Source organism: Meleagris gallopavo, chromosome 22 (genome assembly GCF_905368555.1).
Source record: "Meleagris gallopavo chromosome 22, MGAL_WU_HG_1.1, whole genome shotgun sequence".
Classification (NCBI taxonomy): domain Eukaryota; kingdom Metazoa; phylum Chordata; class Aves; order Galliformes; family Phasianidae; genus Meleagris; species Meleagris gallopavo.
In genome coordinates, this window is record NC_139425.1 from 9,559,009 (window position 1) to 9,575,385 (window position 16,377).

The 16,377-nt window shown below is 55.5% G+C and overlaps 1 protein-coding gene across 1 annotated transcript; it reads left to right on the top strand.

Moving 5' to 3' along the window:
• Positions 1-11,131: 11,131 nt before the first annotated feature.
• Positions 11,132-15,706, top strand: SOX18 (SRY-box transcription factor 18). Its single transcript, XM_085241756.1, has 2 exons — positions 11,132-11,782; positions 13,772-15,706. The coding sequence occupies exons 1-2, from the start codon at positions 11,380-11,382 to the stop codon at positions 14,623-14,625; spliced, it is 1,257 nt and encodes a 418-aa protein (XP_085097882.1). The 5' UTR covers positions 11,132-11,379; the 3' UTR covers positions 14,626-15,706.
• Positions 15,707-16,377: the final 671 nt, after the last annotated feature.

Consider the following 16,377-nt stretch of genomic DNA (forward strand, 5'->3'; position numbering starts at 1 on the left):
ATGTGGTTTGTATCACTGCAACATGAACATGGTTCCTGACCACAAGTATGGCTGGGGACGTGTCTCAGATTCCAGACTGCTCACTCACACCGAGCACCATCGCCCCATCGGAGCGAGAAGCCTGTCACCCCGCTGCCTGCAAATGCCGCCCTCCCACCACGCTGGCCATCCTCTCCCAGCCTGATGGCATCCCGGAGCGACAGGGCTGCACAGAATGCCAGCTGGATGGGAGAGACGTGCGACAAGCACAACTCTGCCACTGAGCCACGGCCCTTCCATCCTCCTCACTCTCCCCATGGGTTAACAAGACAGGCGTTCACAGAGCGGGGAGGGTTTCTGGCTGACCTTGGCTGGGAAGCAGCGTGGCGTCGCTCAGCCCGGCCCCCCGAGTGTGAGCCGGTGGTCGGAGCGCTCGCCGAGCCTGGGTGGAGGTAGATCCAGAGGAAACTCCACCTCCGCGGGAGCCAACCTGCTATTGCAGGAATTCCCAGCGAAATTCCCGCTTGGGCTGATCTGTCAGCGGATCCGTGAACTTTCCTTTACCTCTTGTGAAAGCAGCTACTTGAATGTGCTAAAAACAGAGCATGGGGAGAAACTATGGCTGGAGCTGGACCCAAGGGAAAGGCTGGGAGGGGGCTTTGTGACCCCGGCATGCCTGAGAGGCAATCTGTGTGTGCTGCCTCACTCACAGGCTCCAGGGAGAAGAGTTTGATGCAAAATGCAAACCCACAATATCTCACCTGATTTTGCTGCTGGGCTCCAGTGTTTCCCAAATGACACTCCGAAGATTTAGGTATTGGTGTATGAGCTGGCTGAAGGCAGATCAGTTTTCCTGGATGTCATAATCACCATAATTCATGTCCAAAAACATTTTTTCCCTTGTTTCCACCCACTTTACCCTCATCTATTTAGAACCCACAGTCTGGTTTGGTTTTGGAGAAGGGGAATGCAAGAACCTTGTCCACCTACTTACCATGAGACCCCCCCATGGAACTTCTGTCCCCAGACATCTCTTCCTTCAGGTGTGCCCAGGTCTGTGGGATCCCATCCTTGGTGTCATGGGAAGTCTGGGGGCCCCTGGATGAGGTGTTGAGCCTCTTGCATGACACCTATCTTGGGATGCACAGCAAGAGAGATATAAGACTCCATGCCTTCACCCAGCTGGGAGATGAGAACAGCTGCTCTAGGCTTCGCTTTTGGGAAGGGGTTTTTCTGCATCTCCTATCTCTGCCACCCTTGTGAACCTGCCTTGGCAGCAACTTGATGCTCCCGGCCTTGCTGGCTGTTTGCTTTTGGCTCTGGGCTGGCTCCACCTGGCTGCATGCATCGATGCCAGTGCCCCGTTGCCCTCTTCACTGTTAGTCAAGCCGTTCTCAGCACAGAGCTGCTCTGTGATTCTTCCTGTAGTCCAGGGCAGCTCCTATTTGGGAGAGGAAAAGGAAAAAGATGGGGGAACTGATCCCCAAGAGACATGAGCTTTTAGCAACCCAAGCAAGGATCCCTCTCCTTTCTGCAAATGCCCAATGTCCTTAGTCTCCTAGGCTTGGCACTAGGAACATGCGAGCCTGGAGGACAAAATTCTCCATACAAACTCTTCAGAAATTTAGAGAATTTGGCCCACATGGTGACTTGCATTGCTGTCTTGCTGATCATCCTCTGAGAAGCCAAGGGACCTCTCCATACCTCATCTGCTGGCACAGTCCCTCCTAACGCAGCAGAAACCTGTGTGGCTCCCAGAGGACACCGCCAGCTCCATCCTGCCCCTCCAGCAGAGCAACCCTGCAGTGGCTCTGTAACCCCTGCTCCCCCCAGCCCACCCATGCCTGGTGGCACTGCCACCAGCACCTCCTGTGCCAGCTATGTGCAAGGCAGGATTTAGCTGTGGGATTTGGTCGCCTACCTCCTGCTGTTCAAAATAATAATGGGATAGGGAGGGAGAATAAGTGCTATGTATTCTTGAGGGACAAGTGGCTGGCACTGTGCTGTGCCAATCAGTCACCAATGTGCACTGGGGTCTGGACTGGGTATGTGTGCGTGAGAGCTCAGGTCTCTCTGCTCTCCCCCTCCTGTCTCCTTTTATTCACCTCCATGAAACATAGGAAGTCGAAGCCATTCATTTGGCTATTTGTGGCTCGCTCCCCACGCCCCGGTTGCCTCCCCTGCCCCCTGCAGCCTCTCGGCTCTCTGCTTGCCCAGCATCCTTGACCCCGAGGAGTCTGGTGTGTATGCACTTCCCTTCTGGCCCATAGAAAGCGCCACTCTGAACTGGTGCCTCGATAAGTCTGCTGTGGGAAGGCAGGGGCTCCTGGGCTCTCACACTGGGCTTTCCCATGTAGCATTTCCTATGTTGTCCCTGCAAGCAGGGTGGTAGGAGCTCTCTGGATGGCAGTGCCCCTCTGTCCTCTTCGGTCTCTCTTTGACAAAAGCCACAGTGCATGGAGGGAGATGTTCTCCCAAGAAGGATGGTTGAACTTCTCAGCACAGAGCTGGTGGGTTAAGGTCGGCATCCCTCAGCTCACTTGTAGTAAAGGATTGCAAAAAAGTTTTGACCCCTAAGTCCCTTCTTTGCAGTGGTTATGTAGACAGGGCTCTACTGTTGTGTCCCGGAGTTTGGGATGGATGAGACCTGTGTGCTCTCCAGGGTAAGCACAGGGCTGGGGCTGAGACCACCAAAGGGCTGGGGGCAAGGAAAAGCTGGAAGAAAGGGAGGGAGACATCTTGGTAGAGGAGAGGCTCAGCACTGAGGTCTGGGGCAGCAGAGTGATATGTCAGAAATATCTCAATCTCCTCTCCTGATCTGCCCTGCCAAAGCATGACATCCTCAGAGCGTCAGCCGTGGGCTGGGGACTGCAGTGTTCCCTCCACCCCAGCACCATGAGGACAGAAGTACAGTGTCTGTGCAGGGCTGCACAAAAGCCTCCCACCTGTGAGCACCATGGCCATGAGGCAGAAGTGCAATCCTGGCAGAGGTGCAGTGCTGGCAGAAGTGCAGTCTTGGCCTCCTCCGCCCATGGTAAGAGCAAAAGCTGCTTTGGCACATCTGCATCTTGTTGTGCACAGCAGGTCCCTTTACAGTGATCTGAAAGCAATCAGGTTGGAGATGGAACTGGATTCCTGGGGCTGCTGGCTGAACTGGGGGCAATGGGAACATGGCACACCAGAGTGCTGGAGAGCCCTGGAGTGAGGGCAGCATCCTCCTTGTCTTGACACCATCCTGACTCACTCCTGCCTCGTGCCAGGTGCACCATGATGCTGAGTGGAGCTGGGTCGCTGGGGTCTCACCACATCCCTCTCTCCTTGCAGCGATGGCACCGCAGATAAAGCCCATCCCCTGCTTATCTGCCCATCAGTGGGGCCAGCAGCACGGCTGTCCCACCACCGAGCAGCGAGCCCTGATCTCATCTGCACGCCGCACACTTGCAGCTCAAACAATAACCTCCTTCCCTGCCCGACACAATTCCCAGAAATGCACAGCCTCCTGCTAAAGCCTCCCCAGGGGAAAACATGCCAGCCAGCCTGTCGGCACCAGCGCAAGCATCGCTGCCAGCCACTGGCAAACGCAGCCCAAGGGGGGGAACCTCACACTGCCTACAGCGATAACATGGGTGTGCTGTGCGGGGTGGAGGCGAGCTGCAGCCCTTGGGGCCATCCTTCAGCTGCTGTGCTCAGGAAGTCCCTCTCCCAGTGGGCACAGCGCCCAGTCCCATCACCCTTCCAGGAGTGCACGCCACTGCCCTCACCCTGACCTAAGCATGGGTGCATGGGGGATGCTGGCAGGCTTGTTGGGACAGAACTCAGCCTGAGAATGAGGGCAGAGATGAGGCTTACATGATAAGGTTCCCATCCTATAGTGGGTCTTCAGCTTCCAGCTGCATCTCACAACATACATAGCTCATTCTTTTCCTCTGCATGTTTAAGTCATCATTGCTCCCCAGTTCAACTACCAGGGTGCTACCAGTGAGTGTTCACCCCACACTAGCTGAACTGGGGCCAGTCAGCATCTTGCATGCCCATCCTTTCTCCCAGGGTTTTTCTAGGGATCTCACAAACCTTTGGAGGGCTTGCTGGCCTTTCTTCCCTGTCCATGTGCCTAGCTGGGGTCAGACGTGCCCACTGCCTCACTGCAGCAGCCCCAGAACCACAGCAATGCCAACCTGGCACACAATGTATGTTCCTTTCCACCTCCTCCAGCGGACCCCTGCGCAGAAGGCAGAACACCAGTCCCATCCCACAGCCCCACACCGACGGGGACCAGCATCCAGCACCACGCTGCTGGCACGGTCCCCACCGCAGGCGCATTGTTTGCTGGAGCACACAGGGAAGGCCAGCAGGACAGACTCGCTGGCTGCATCCAGCTTCCTGCTCCCGGCGCGGCTGCTGCCTGACATCATTGCTCCTGGTGGGAACGGCGGCCCCGGCCTCACTAGGGTCCTGATGGCAGCGATAAGCTCCTGACCTCCCGCCCTGCTTCCAGCCCCCTCAGACTGCTGTCCCCCCCACCACCATGACATGAGGTGTGATCTTCTGCATCAGCATAGACACGGCTGATATGATGTTCCCGTCACCTCCCCATCCACCTCCAAGCATGCGCTGTGCCATAGGACAGATGGGAAGTGGGGACCAAGCCAATATCCCAGTCTGCATCTGAGGACAAGTCCTGGTGGGGACCGTTACCCATTTGGCATCACGTATAACAGCCAGAGAGGGACAGCCAAAGGGCTGCCCGCTTTCGTGCTTAGTTTCTTCATGGTAAAGCCCCTCTTCACTTCATCCCCAAACAGGTGGGGCACCTGCAGAGGGCATTTCCAAACCACTTCCAGCCAGACCCTACCAAAAGCAACTCCCAAAGCATCTTTAGGGGCTGCAACACCCTGAAGACGGAGGGGATGGACCCATTGCCACTGGGCCCCAAACCGAATGTTCCCCCACATCAGCAAGAACTTGGAAATGGCTCCTATCCCCATGGGCGTTTCCTGGCCATACCCATCCTTGGCACCGTCTCCAGGCTTACCCATGGCACAATACCTGGCACAGCAGCAACAGGGCTGGAGTTTCTCCCTGAGCTAGATCCCCAACCAGACTGTTTATATTTTTTATATAGCTTTTGGATGGTGGTGCAAAGACAAGAGCATCCCTTGCCTTGTGCTGGCACAGGACATGGGCTGGAGAAGGGGGGACATGCAGCTGAGAACACATAACACAGCCCCCAGCCTATGTCTGGCACTGTGCCCCCATCCCTGCACCCCCTGCACCTCAGCTCCACGCTTTCCCCTGGGCAGTGTGTCCCTGTCCCCAGCCAGCAGAGTACATCCCACAGAGCTGCCTCCTGCCCTTGTCCAAAGGTGCTGCTGTGCTCAGCACTTCACTGCAGCTGCTGCCAGCACTGCTCAGAGGGTTTTTCCTCACAGTCTGACCCCCCCGGCTCCATCCTTCTGGCTCCAGCCCACTCGGGATGGAAGATTTCTCCTCCCTGAATAAAAATATAACTGCATAATCTGCTCAGCCCTGCTGTTGATCCTTACTGCATCCTCCCGTCCTGAGCTTTCCTACAGTGCCTTTTATACCAGTAATAGCACAGGGCTCCTTCTCCCATCATTGTTGACTCGACAATGAAAACTGTTTGTATTATTGTGTCCCCGAAGCTTTGCCAATAGCACATGTGTCCTGAGCTGATAGCAACAGGGCTTTGGCAAGGCTCAGGCTCCATCAGATAAGAGCCTTTAACCTTATTTCTCTGGCTCAAGCATGCCACGGAGGTGGCCCCAGTGTGGCCACGTGCTGAGTTGTCCCCTATATTTCAGATGGGGACGAGGTGATGGGGCTGGAGGTGCTGGGGTGGGCAGCCTGGGAATGGGCAGCAGAGGAGCCCTAGAGGAGAAATGAAAAGATAGAGTGACTTTTATCAGTCTTGTCTTTTAGAGCTGCCAGTGCAACATAATCGGGCTCCAATTTCCCCAGTGTCTCCAGTGAGGCACTGAAAAGGAAAAGTTCTTCTGCCCCAAGGCTGCAGAGAAAATGCTCTCAGCCCCTTCTCTTTATTAATATTGTTGTCATTATTGTTAGTGTTATTCTCTCTCAAGACAGAAGCAGTGTGTCAGAACTGACCTGGTGTATCATGCCATTTCCAGGAGGATTGTGCCACCAAGAGCAGAGAACACCTGGGGAAACTGAGGCACGGGGCTGCTGCCATGTCTGTCCCACCTGAGCAGTGCATGGAGAACCCAAGTGAAATACACTCGGTCCAGGGGTTGCAGTCATGGGGAGCAGAGCTGCAGCCAGCTCCATCTGTGCTGGGAGGTGAGGTAATGCCTGTGCTGAGCTCAGCCACGCTGGGAGCTGCAGCGGCTCTGGAGAGCAGCAAAGCTTTCCCAGATGTAGGCGTCTTGCGCTGCTGCAGTGGCTGTGCTGGGAGGGAATGTCCCATAGCCTGCACCCCGCTGCCTGGATGTAGGAGCAGAGAGGTAGCAAGCAGCCCTTGCTGAGCAGCTGCTGAGGGCTAGGATGCAGAGAGGTGGAGGTGTGATCACTCTTCCTTGCTCAGCGCCTCTCCTTTCCCGCACTGAAAGTGGCACTGCACCCGTGATGCAGCATGGACCCATTTATCCATGTTGCTCTCAGATGATGCTTTCACTTCAGTGATGCTCAAAGGGAGATGTGCAAACATGCAGTGAGCAGACCTGGACCCCACAGAGTTCCAAAGAGTTTCTTTAAAGAGGGGCTGCACTTCTCCTGGCCAAACCCAACCTGATGCCTAATGACACTGCTCCATTTGTTTCCTCTGGCACTCAAGTGCATGTCCAGAGCAGCAATCCTGGGCAGACAGGATCCAGCTTGTTGGATGGAGCTATATAGCATGTGATATTTTCTGCCACCATGAGTGCCCAGGTGGTGCCAAGTACACTGCCAGCCTGCTGCCTGTTCCTGGGAGGATGCAGTGCCACGGGCAGAGCATGTTTGCTTGCTATAATAGAGAAAATAAATGGTGCCGATCAAAGTAGCTGAACAGCAGCCAAATGTGCTTCTCGGCGGCTTTTCTGCACTCTATATTCATGTATTTGGCATGAGCAGCTCCACATTGAGGTAATTCATTAATGCCGAACCAAAAATGTGTTTATGGGGGGCTTGGAATAGTTGGTGGAAGTGTAAGACTTTCCTTCCTAACAGCGGGGTTCTCTCTGTGATGAGAACCAAGCACTGCAGCATCCACCACAATCAGCTGCAGGGAAGCAGAAGCAGCACGAGTGCTCTGCCCCTATAGAGGTGTTCTGATGGGTCTGTGCCCCTCAACACCACCTCCCACCCCATGCACACCCTGGGATCCTCATGCGTGGGCACATCCCCAGGGCTGGCCCATGTACACTGTTCTGCTGATCTGCTGCTATCCCCAGGGTGCCACCTGCCACTGAGACATGTGAGCTCGGGGTCCTGTCCAGCATCCCCCCTCAAAGCCTGAAGCCACATTAAGATGGTGGCAAATGGGACGAGCTGCTCCAGGACAAAGAGTGAGGAAACAGGAGGAAAGCCCCAGCCTGGCTGCGTCTATTCCATTCTCACACCTTCATTCCATCACTGGTGGAAAATTGTCCATCTGATGGCTTGGGTGATGGAAGGGACAACAGAGGGTACCTGGTCCTGGGGACTGCTATGGCTTGGGGGACATCTTGACTAAATCATCCATGCTCTTCACCTGTTCAGACTGAACCAGAAGTGAAGAAATACAGCAAATGAGCAGAAAACAGCAGGGCAAAATGGTAGCTGGGCTCTCTCCATAGGAGATACCCTGGGGGATGACCATGCTGTCATTTCTACCATCCACCCCCCATTTCTTGGGGTAGGAAGGAGCCTGGCCCTTCACCCTGGGAACTTGTGTAGGGTTTCTTGGTACCAGACATGGGCATGGGGACACATCACCCTGCAGCTCCGCCAGTGTCAGGATGTACAGTGGTGCTGCAGGGTTGGGAGCTCAGCTGGATCCTTTGTGACCCTCGTGAGCATTTGTCTGCAAGGAAGCCAGGCCCTCAAGAAAGGGAGTCTCCACTGAAACCTGAAACATTTCCCAGCAGATGACTTCAGCGTCCCGCCAGGGCTCTCACGCAGCCCGGCCTTTGCTCTGCAGGAAGTGCCTTTCTTTGGAAAGCCTTTGTTCCAGCCCGGCTGTGGCCCTGGGGGAGCAGATGGGACTGCCAGTGTGGGGCAGCTCATGGGGTGCTGGAGGTGACACAAAGCAGCCCTGCCTGTGTGGTGTCCCCAGTGATGGGCACCTTCTGCCCAGGGCAGGGGGCTGGAGATGGATGGTCTTCAGGGTCCCTTCCAACCCAGTCCAACCCAATCCACCCCATCCTACCATTGTCTCATTCTCTGACCTATGATTCTATGATTCACATGATTCTATGATTCTACGATTCCAGGATTCTATGATTCTATGATTCCATGATGCTATGATTTATGGTTCCCTGCCCAGACTGTGTCACTGCAGCCCCACAGTGTTACAGCTCCATGTGCTGCACTCCTTAGCTCTCCTGGCACAAAGAGATGGCCATCAGCCACGATGGATAACAAATATCTCACTGTGCAGTGACCCGTGCATGCAGCTAAACTCATAAGGGCACCCCACATTGCCAACCCCACAATGGTAATTGCATAGTAATGAATTCATTAGCAGCAGGATTTCCAGCCTGCCCGTGGTACCCAAACCCTGGGACAGCCACGCTGCTGCCCTGGGAATCTCTGCCCTTGTGTTCCACAAAAGGAGAATTTGCTGGTCCTGGTTCAGCACTTTGCTACGGCTGCACCCGAGGTCCTCCCTGCACGCACCTCCCCAGCCCCAGTGCAAATTTGGGGGGCAAATCCTTTGCATTTACTTACACGGCACAGGCACACCAGTGCACACCCACAGTCCACCCAGCAGCAGAAATAACGCAGGGCTCATCCAGCACCACTCATCCCTATCTGCTCACAGTACCCCGGAGTACCGCTGAGACCCCCACGGATGGCCCAGGTGGTGCAACGTCTATTTTTAGGTGGCTGGGAGCCCGGTGTGGATGAACAGGCAGCAGCGAGAGGTGGGAGGCGGGGAGGGAAAATGCCTTTGTGCTGGTGGTAGTGGGGAGGAGGGGGGGGAAGGAGGGGGGCGGGGGGAGCGGAGGCTGCCGGCCCCGCCGCGCTTCCTCTGCGAGGTGTGGTGCTGGGGCTGCGCGGCGCGGGACGCGGCGAAGGGAAAAGGGGGGGTGGGGTGGGGGATGCGAGCTGCCGTCCTAAAAAATGGGGAAAATGGTAAAGGAAATTAAAGGGAAAAAAAAAAAAAAAAAGGAATTCTGAGCTTTTGCACAGGGTGGGGTCCAGCTTGTCTGACGCCAAGGGTGGGTGAGGAGCCCCCCGGAGAAAGGAAAGGAAGTGTTGGGGGGCTGTGTGCCCCCACAGTGGGGATGCTGAGCCAGGATGGGTGCTTTGTCCCCTATGTGGGTTGCGCTGGGGTCTCATCCCTGGATGGAGCACTGATGTTTGCCCACTGGGATGAAGCACACGGCTCTGCCCCATGGGCACTGCATGGTTTTCCTGCGCCAGGGTCCCAAAATGCAGCACTGCATGGACCCCTGCTGCGTGCTGCCCCATTCCAAACCCTTTATGGGCAATGCTCAGGAAGAGTCTTTGGTCCAGCCCCAGGGTGCTGCTGTGCTGCAGGGTGGGGGCTCCTGGGGACAGAACTGTGTTCTCTGCCAAAGCCTGGGAGAAGAATCCAGAGGTAACAGCAGGGAATGCCATGGGACACCCCTGTAAGCATCCTGCCATTCACCCCACAAGCAGCCGTGGGCAGGAGTGAAGAGCAAAGAGCAAATCTCGGAGCTTGGCAGCAGCAGGCTTCTCCTGGGGCACAGTGATGCTGCACGGCCCCGATGGGATGGGAACGGCACAGAGGGGCTCCTTGCAGCCATGCAGGCTCTCCTGTACTCCAGTGCTGATGAGCTCTTGCAAAATATTAAGAAGCTGCAGGAACATGAAGGGAAGGATATCTATCGTGAAGCCTCCATCACTCTGCTAGCGATGGAGGAATAAACGAGACAAGACTTTATAATATATATATATATATATATACACATTTTATGGCCTTTGCTTTGTTTAGGGTTAACTGCGGATTGACTTTTTTCAAATCACTTCCAGACACACACAAACCATGGCATGCAACACCCCACGGCTGCAGGGAGGCTGGGAGGGAGCCGGGCTGTTGCACAACGCGGTGCCCCAACTCTTCCTGCGCCCGGGTTTCAGATTTCAGTTCTGGGCATCTCTGCAGCCAGAGGGGTTTGGGGCCATTCCCCAGGGCCGAGCTGTGCATGAACACCATGGCCTTGGGGTGTCAGGGGGCACATCTCGCTGCCTGCCAGCTGCCCCACGCCAAAGGCAGGAAGAGCCATCAGACCACGTCGCCCAATGCTTGGCATGTCGCCTGGTGCGCATTTGTCGCTATGGCAGATCCCTGTCGGGTGGCAGGAGGGCTTTGAGCTGTGAGCTGGCGTGGGGATGGGATGCTGCCACCAAATGACAGAGTGCCGTGCATCCGGGCAGGTCTAGGCTGCCGTCATCCCACCACTGAACCCAGCATTCCTCCAAAGTGCCTGGGCAGGCAGGATGGGGATGTGTTGCTTTTCATGGGAACGGGAAGACAAGGAGAGATTTCTCAACTGGCACAAATAAAATCCACCAGAATGGTGTTGGGGGAGAGGACTCGGCCCTGCCTTCACCCCACGGCTGCTCCTGACCCTGGGATGGTAACCGTGGCCAAAACACACACGTAGAATGGCTTGTAAGGAAAATAACCTCGGAGTGCCGAGCATCGCTTGTGCCCCGCGAACATACAGAGAATCCAAACGTTTCCCCTCTGGACGGGCAGATCCCAAGCAGCCAGAAACGGGGTTTGAGGAAAAAAATAAAAGGAAGCAAGAAAAAATAAGAAGGGAAAGAACGGAGAGCAGAAACGAATCGCGCTCCTCCTCGGGAGGAAGGGAATGGGGCCGCACATCCACAGCGCTCCCACCCGGCCCTCCCGGGCGGCTCTTCCTGGGGACGCCCCATCTCTCCTCCTCCTCCTCCTCCCCTCCGCCCTCTGATTGGTCCACCCCGGCTATATTTTGCCCCTTCCAGCCCAACATCATCCCAAAAAGTTTTTTTTTTGGGGGGGGGAAAAACTGGGAAAAAAAAAAAAAAGCAAAGGAAAGAAACCAAAACAACCCAAGGCGACCCCAAATCCCCCCGAAACCACCCGAACGCGGGCGAAGAAGCGAGCGGAGCTGCTCGGCGGCTGCAGGAGGCGGCGGGACGCGCGGGACTCGGTTCTCTCTCCGGCACCCGCTCGGGTCGGACACAAAGTGCTGTCCAGCTGGAATGAATATATCTGAGTCAAACTACTGCCGAGAGGAGATATCGCAACCCCGGGGCGACTGTTCATGGGTCACCGGCGGCGTGCCGGCCGCTGAGCCCGGGCTCGCCTTCCCTCGGCCCCCGGGAGCCGCCTCCCCCTCCAGCCGCACGCCCAGCCCCGAGCCCGGCTTCGCCTTCGGCCCCGCGGCCCCCGGGGCGGCCCCCGGCGCGGCCCCCAGCCGCACGCCCAGCCCCGAGCCGGGCTATGGATACAGCCCCCCGGCGGGTCGAGCCGAGGGGAAGGCCGGGGAGGATTCCCGCATCCGCCGCCCCATGAACGCCTTCATGGTTTGGGCGAAGGATGAGCGCAAACGGCTGGCGCAGCAAAACCCCGACCTGCACAACGCCGTGCTCAGCAAGATGCTGGGTGAGTGGGGTGCGGTGCGGGGGTACAGGACTAGAGGCTGGGAGGAGGAGGAGATGGGGGATGTAAGGGTGAGGGGCTGGGGGTGTGGGGTACGGGGCTGGGAACTGAAGGACTTGAGGCTGCGGGTGGGGAGTGTATGGGTACGGGTTTGGGGGATGTAAGGTTACAGGGTTACTGTTGCAAAGGTATGGGGTTGGGGGGTGTAAGGGTATGGGGATGAAGTATGTAAAGGTACGGGGACAGGATATGTAAGGGTACGAGGATGGGGATGTAGGGATATGAGGCTGGGGGATGTAAGAGTATTGGGCTGGGGAAGAGAACTGAGGGATTGTAAAGGTACTGAGCTTGGAGGTGCAAGGATACTGGGGGTTGTAAGAGTATGGGGCTGGAGGAGTAGTATTATGGTGCTGGGCATGTAAGGATACAGAGCTGGGAGATATAAGAGCAGGGATGGGGATGTAAGGGTACAGGGATTGGGATGTAGGCATATGGGGCTGGAGGTGTGAGCTACAGATGTACAGAAAAGAGGTATGCTCAGATATGGGGTTGGGGATGTGAGTTACTGGGGCACAAAGCTAAGGATTTGGGCTGCAGACATATGGGGAACTGGGTTATAGGATACAGGGCAGTGGGATGCACAGATATAGGGCTGGGGATGCGGGTTGCAGGACTACAGGTGTGAGAATGTGGATTGAAAGAGTATAGGGCTGTGGGATGCAGAGATGTAGGGCTGGGAATAGGGGCTATGTGGGGGGGGGGTGGTTTCAGGACGCAGGGTTAGAGGAATAAGGGTGCATGCTGTAGGGCCAGATGGAAGCAGAATGCACAAATGTGGCTAGAGACGTGGGTTGTGGGGGTACATGGCTGAGGACGTGGTCTGCAAGGGTGTTGGACATTGAGACATGGGATACGCAGGCGTTGGGCTGGGGATACTGGGGTGCAGGGCTGGGGAAGTGGGCTACAGAAGTTTAGGGCTGGGGATGTGGACTGTGAGAGTGAGGGGCTATTGATACAATAACACAGGTCTGGCAGTGTGGACTATAGGGCAGCAGGATTATAGGGCAGCAGTGTGCAGGAATACAGAGCTGAGGATGCAGGCTGCAGAGATTCGGGGTGCTGGGATGTAGCTTGTAAGGGTAGAGGCTGTGGAACGCAGGCTGCAAGGATAGGAGGACATTGAATGCAAGGATAGGGGGCTATGAAGGACAGGCTGGAAGGGTACAGGGTTGAGGGATGCAGACTGCAAAGATATGGAGCTGCGGGAGATGGTCACAGGGGCAAGGTGCTGAGGGATGCAGGGCTGTGAGGTTACAGGTCTGTGGGATGCAAACTGCAGGGACACGGGACCAAAGCATGCTGGATGTAGGGCTGTGGAGTTAACAGCTCTGGGATGCAGCACTATGGTCCCACAGAATGTGGGACTGTGGGATGTGGGGTTAGAGAGCTGCATGCACACAAGAGGCAGGGAAACAGGGCTATGGGGTGCAGAAGTACAGGGCTGTGGGCTGTGGGAGTGCATGGCTGTGGAGATGCAGGATACGGGAACACAGGGCTGCAGGATGCGGGACGCACGGCTGTAGGATGCGGGATGTGGGAACACGGGAAGCAGGATATGGGTCGCCAGAGCCGCAGGATGCGGGACTACGGGAAGCAGGATATGGCCGGATGGGGCAGCAGGATGCAGAGACACAGCACTGCGGGATGCGGGGACGGGGAGCTCAGGAGATGGGGCTGGGGGTGCGGCTGGGGGACGGGCAATTCGGGTTGTGGTTGCGGGATGCAGGGGATTGGGCATCCTGAGGCCAGTCTCCCCTCTTCCCAGGGCTTTGCAGCATCATGTCTGCAGCTGGGACATGGAGACGGCCCCACTTGGGACCTCACTCTCTGTCCAGCACCAAGGCCCAGGCTGGGCACTGAGCCCGCTCAGTGTACCCCTCTTGGGTGTCCTGAGGCCAGGCCAGTGTCACTGAGCTCCCTGTCCCCTTGCAGGCCAATCGTGGAAAGCCCTGAGCGCCAGCGACAAGCGTCCCTTTGTGGAAGAGGCCGAGCGGCTGCGAATCCAGCACCTCCAGGATCACCCCAACTACAAGTACCGCCCGAGGAGGAAGAAGCAAGCCAAGAAAATCAAGAGGATGGAACCCAATATCCTCCTGCATAACCTTTCCCAGCCTTGCAGTGACAACTTCAGCATGAGTCACCACGGCGGCAGCCAGCCGGGCCACCCCCAGCCTCCCCCACTCAACCACTTCAGAGAACTCCACTCCATGGGGTCGGATATTGAAAACTACGGCTTGCCAACTCCCGAGATGTCTCCCTTGGATGTCTTGGAACAGACCGAGCCGGCGTTTTTCCCCCCGCACATGCAGGAGGACTGCGGCATGATGCCCTTCCGCGGGTACCACCACCACCACCCCCAGATGGAGTTTCCCCAGGAGAAGTGCCTGGGCCGGGACGTGGCCGTGCCCTACGCGCAGCCCCCAGCACACTTGGCCGATGCCATGAGGACTCCCCACCCCTCCGGCCTCTACTACAACCAGATGTGCTCGGGGACTCAGAGCGGGCTTTCTGCCCACCTGGGCCAGCTCTCACCCCCACCCGAAGCCCACCACATGGAGAGCGTGGATCACTTGAACCAAACCGACCTTTGGACGGACGTTGACCGCAATGAGTTTGACCAATATTTGAACATGAGCAGGACTCGTCCCGAAGCCTCGGGACTGCCTTATCATGTCTCCCTGTCCAAAGTGACTCCTAGGAGCATCTCCTGCGAGGAGAGCAGCTTGATATCCGCCCTGTCCGATGCCAGCAGCGCCGTCTATTACAGCCCATGCATCACCGGCTAGGCTCGCGCGTGCACCCAACGCAACAAGCCAACGAGCAGCCATCCTCCTCTAACCACGAGCTCCGTAATATGTAGAGTATCTCATTAAATGCATCGCTTTCTTTCTTAAAAAAAAAGAAAAAAAGAAAAAAAAAAAAAACTAAAAAAACACAACCCAACCATGCTGAACTCACCGATATACCGTATCACTATATAACACATAGATGCCTTCCCAAAGCCAAAGGTTAACCACGCGCTAGCCCGCCTGCCCGCTGCAGCTCCCATCGCTCCATCCTCTCGGGGGCATTTTTTAGGCAATTGCAGTGAATCCTGCCTGAGCCAACCCAGCACCAACACCATCACCCATTGCCCAGCACCCAGCCCCAGGAACTCGCACACCGGGGGCCCTCGGGAACCCATTTTGGGGGCTGTTGAAGACTCGTGGTGCCCGGTCGTGGTGGTCTTTAGGACAGTTTTTACTGTATTCTCAGCAATATATTTTAATTGGGCAACAAAACTATATTTTTACTAAGCATTTTTATATATATAAAATGGTATTTAATGTCTTTTCATTTTGTTGTTGTTGTTGTTTTGGTGGTTTGTTTTTTTTTTTTGGTTTTTTTTTTTTACTATTAGACTTTTTAAAAAAGAAATCAAGGGATATCCATGAGATCTAAAGCATTTATGTAGCAAAGCTGGATTTAAAAAAAAGAAAAAAAGAAAAAAAAAAAAGGGGGAAAAGGAGATATTTTGTGAAAAAGGGAGTTACCATGTAAATATTGTGGAACAATCGACTGGAATTTTGTACAAAGGAAAAATACGACTGCTAACACTTTTATTGTCTAGAATTGTACGGCGAGCAAACTGTTTGATACTGGTTAATTATTAAAACATCTTCATCTAATTGCTCCCATCTTGTGCGCTTGTTGTGTGAACACATTTTTTCCGCAAATCCATGTCGGCCCAACCAGTTCCAGATTGCTGCCGGCGCTGATGATGAACCTGGCACATGGGGCCGGGGCTGCCCGGTGCTGGGGGCTCACGGCTGCCCGTGGAGCAGCAGCTGTTCCTGTAATAAAACATGCGATATCCTCCTCCTAAAACGTGCCTTCGTGTGGTCATTGTGCTGCGAAGCTGGTGGGGGGGTCACCGTGTGCTCACAGCTTTTTTCCTTTGGAATGCCTCAAAAATCACATCGCTCCGCTCGGGATGCTCCATGCCCTTTCTTGCAGCGTCCCCATAGGAGCATTCCTATAGTTTGGAGTATCCCCATAGCTTGGAGCATTCCCATGTCTTGGAGTATCCCTATACCTTGGATATCTCCATAGCTTGGAGTACCCCATAGCTTGGAGCATCCCCATAGCTTGGAGCATTCCCATGTCTTGGAGCATCCCTATGGCTTGGATATCCCCATAGCTTGGGGTATCTCCATAGCTTGGAGTATCCCCATAGCTTGGAGCATCCCCGTAGCTTGGAGCATTCCCATGTCTTGGAGCATCCCTATGGCTTGGATATCCCCATAGCTTGGGGTATCCCCATAGCTTGGAGCATCCCCATAGCTTGGAGCATCCATGTAGCTTGGAGCATCCCCATAGCTTAGAGCGTCCATAGTTTGGAGCATTCATAGCTTGGAGTATCCATAGGTTGGAACATCCATATGTTGGAGCATCCCCATAGCTTGGAGCATCCATATCTTGGAATATTCTTATAGTTTAGAGAACCCCATAGCTTGGAGCACCCTTACAGCTGAGAGCATCCCCACAGCTCGGAGCCC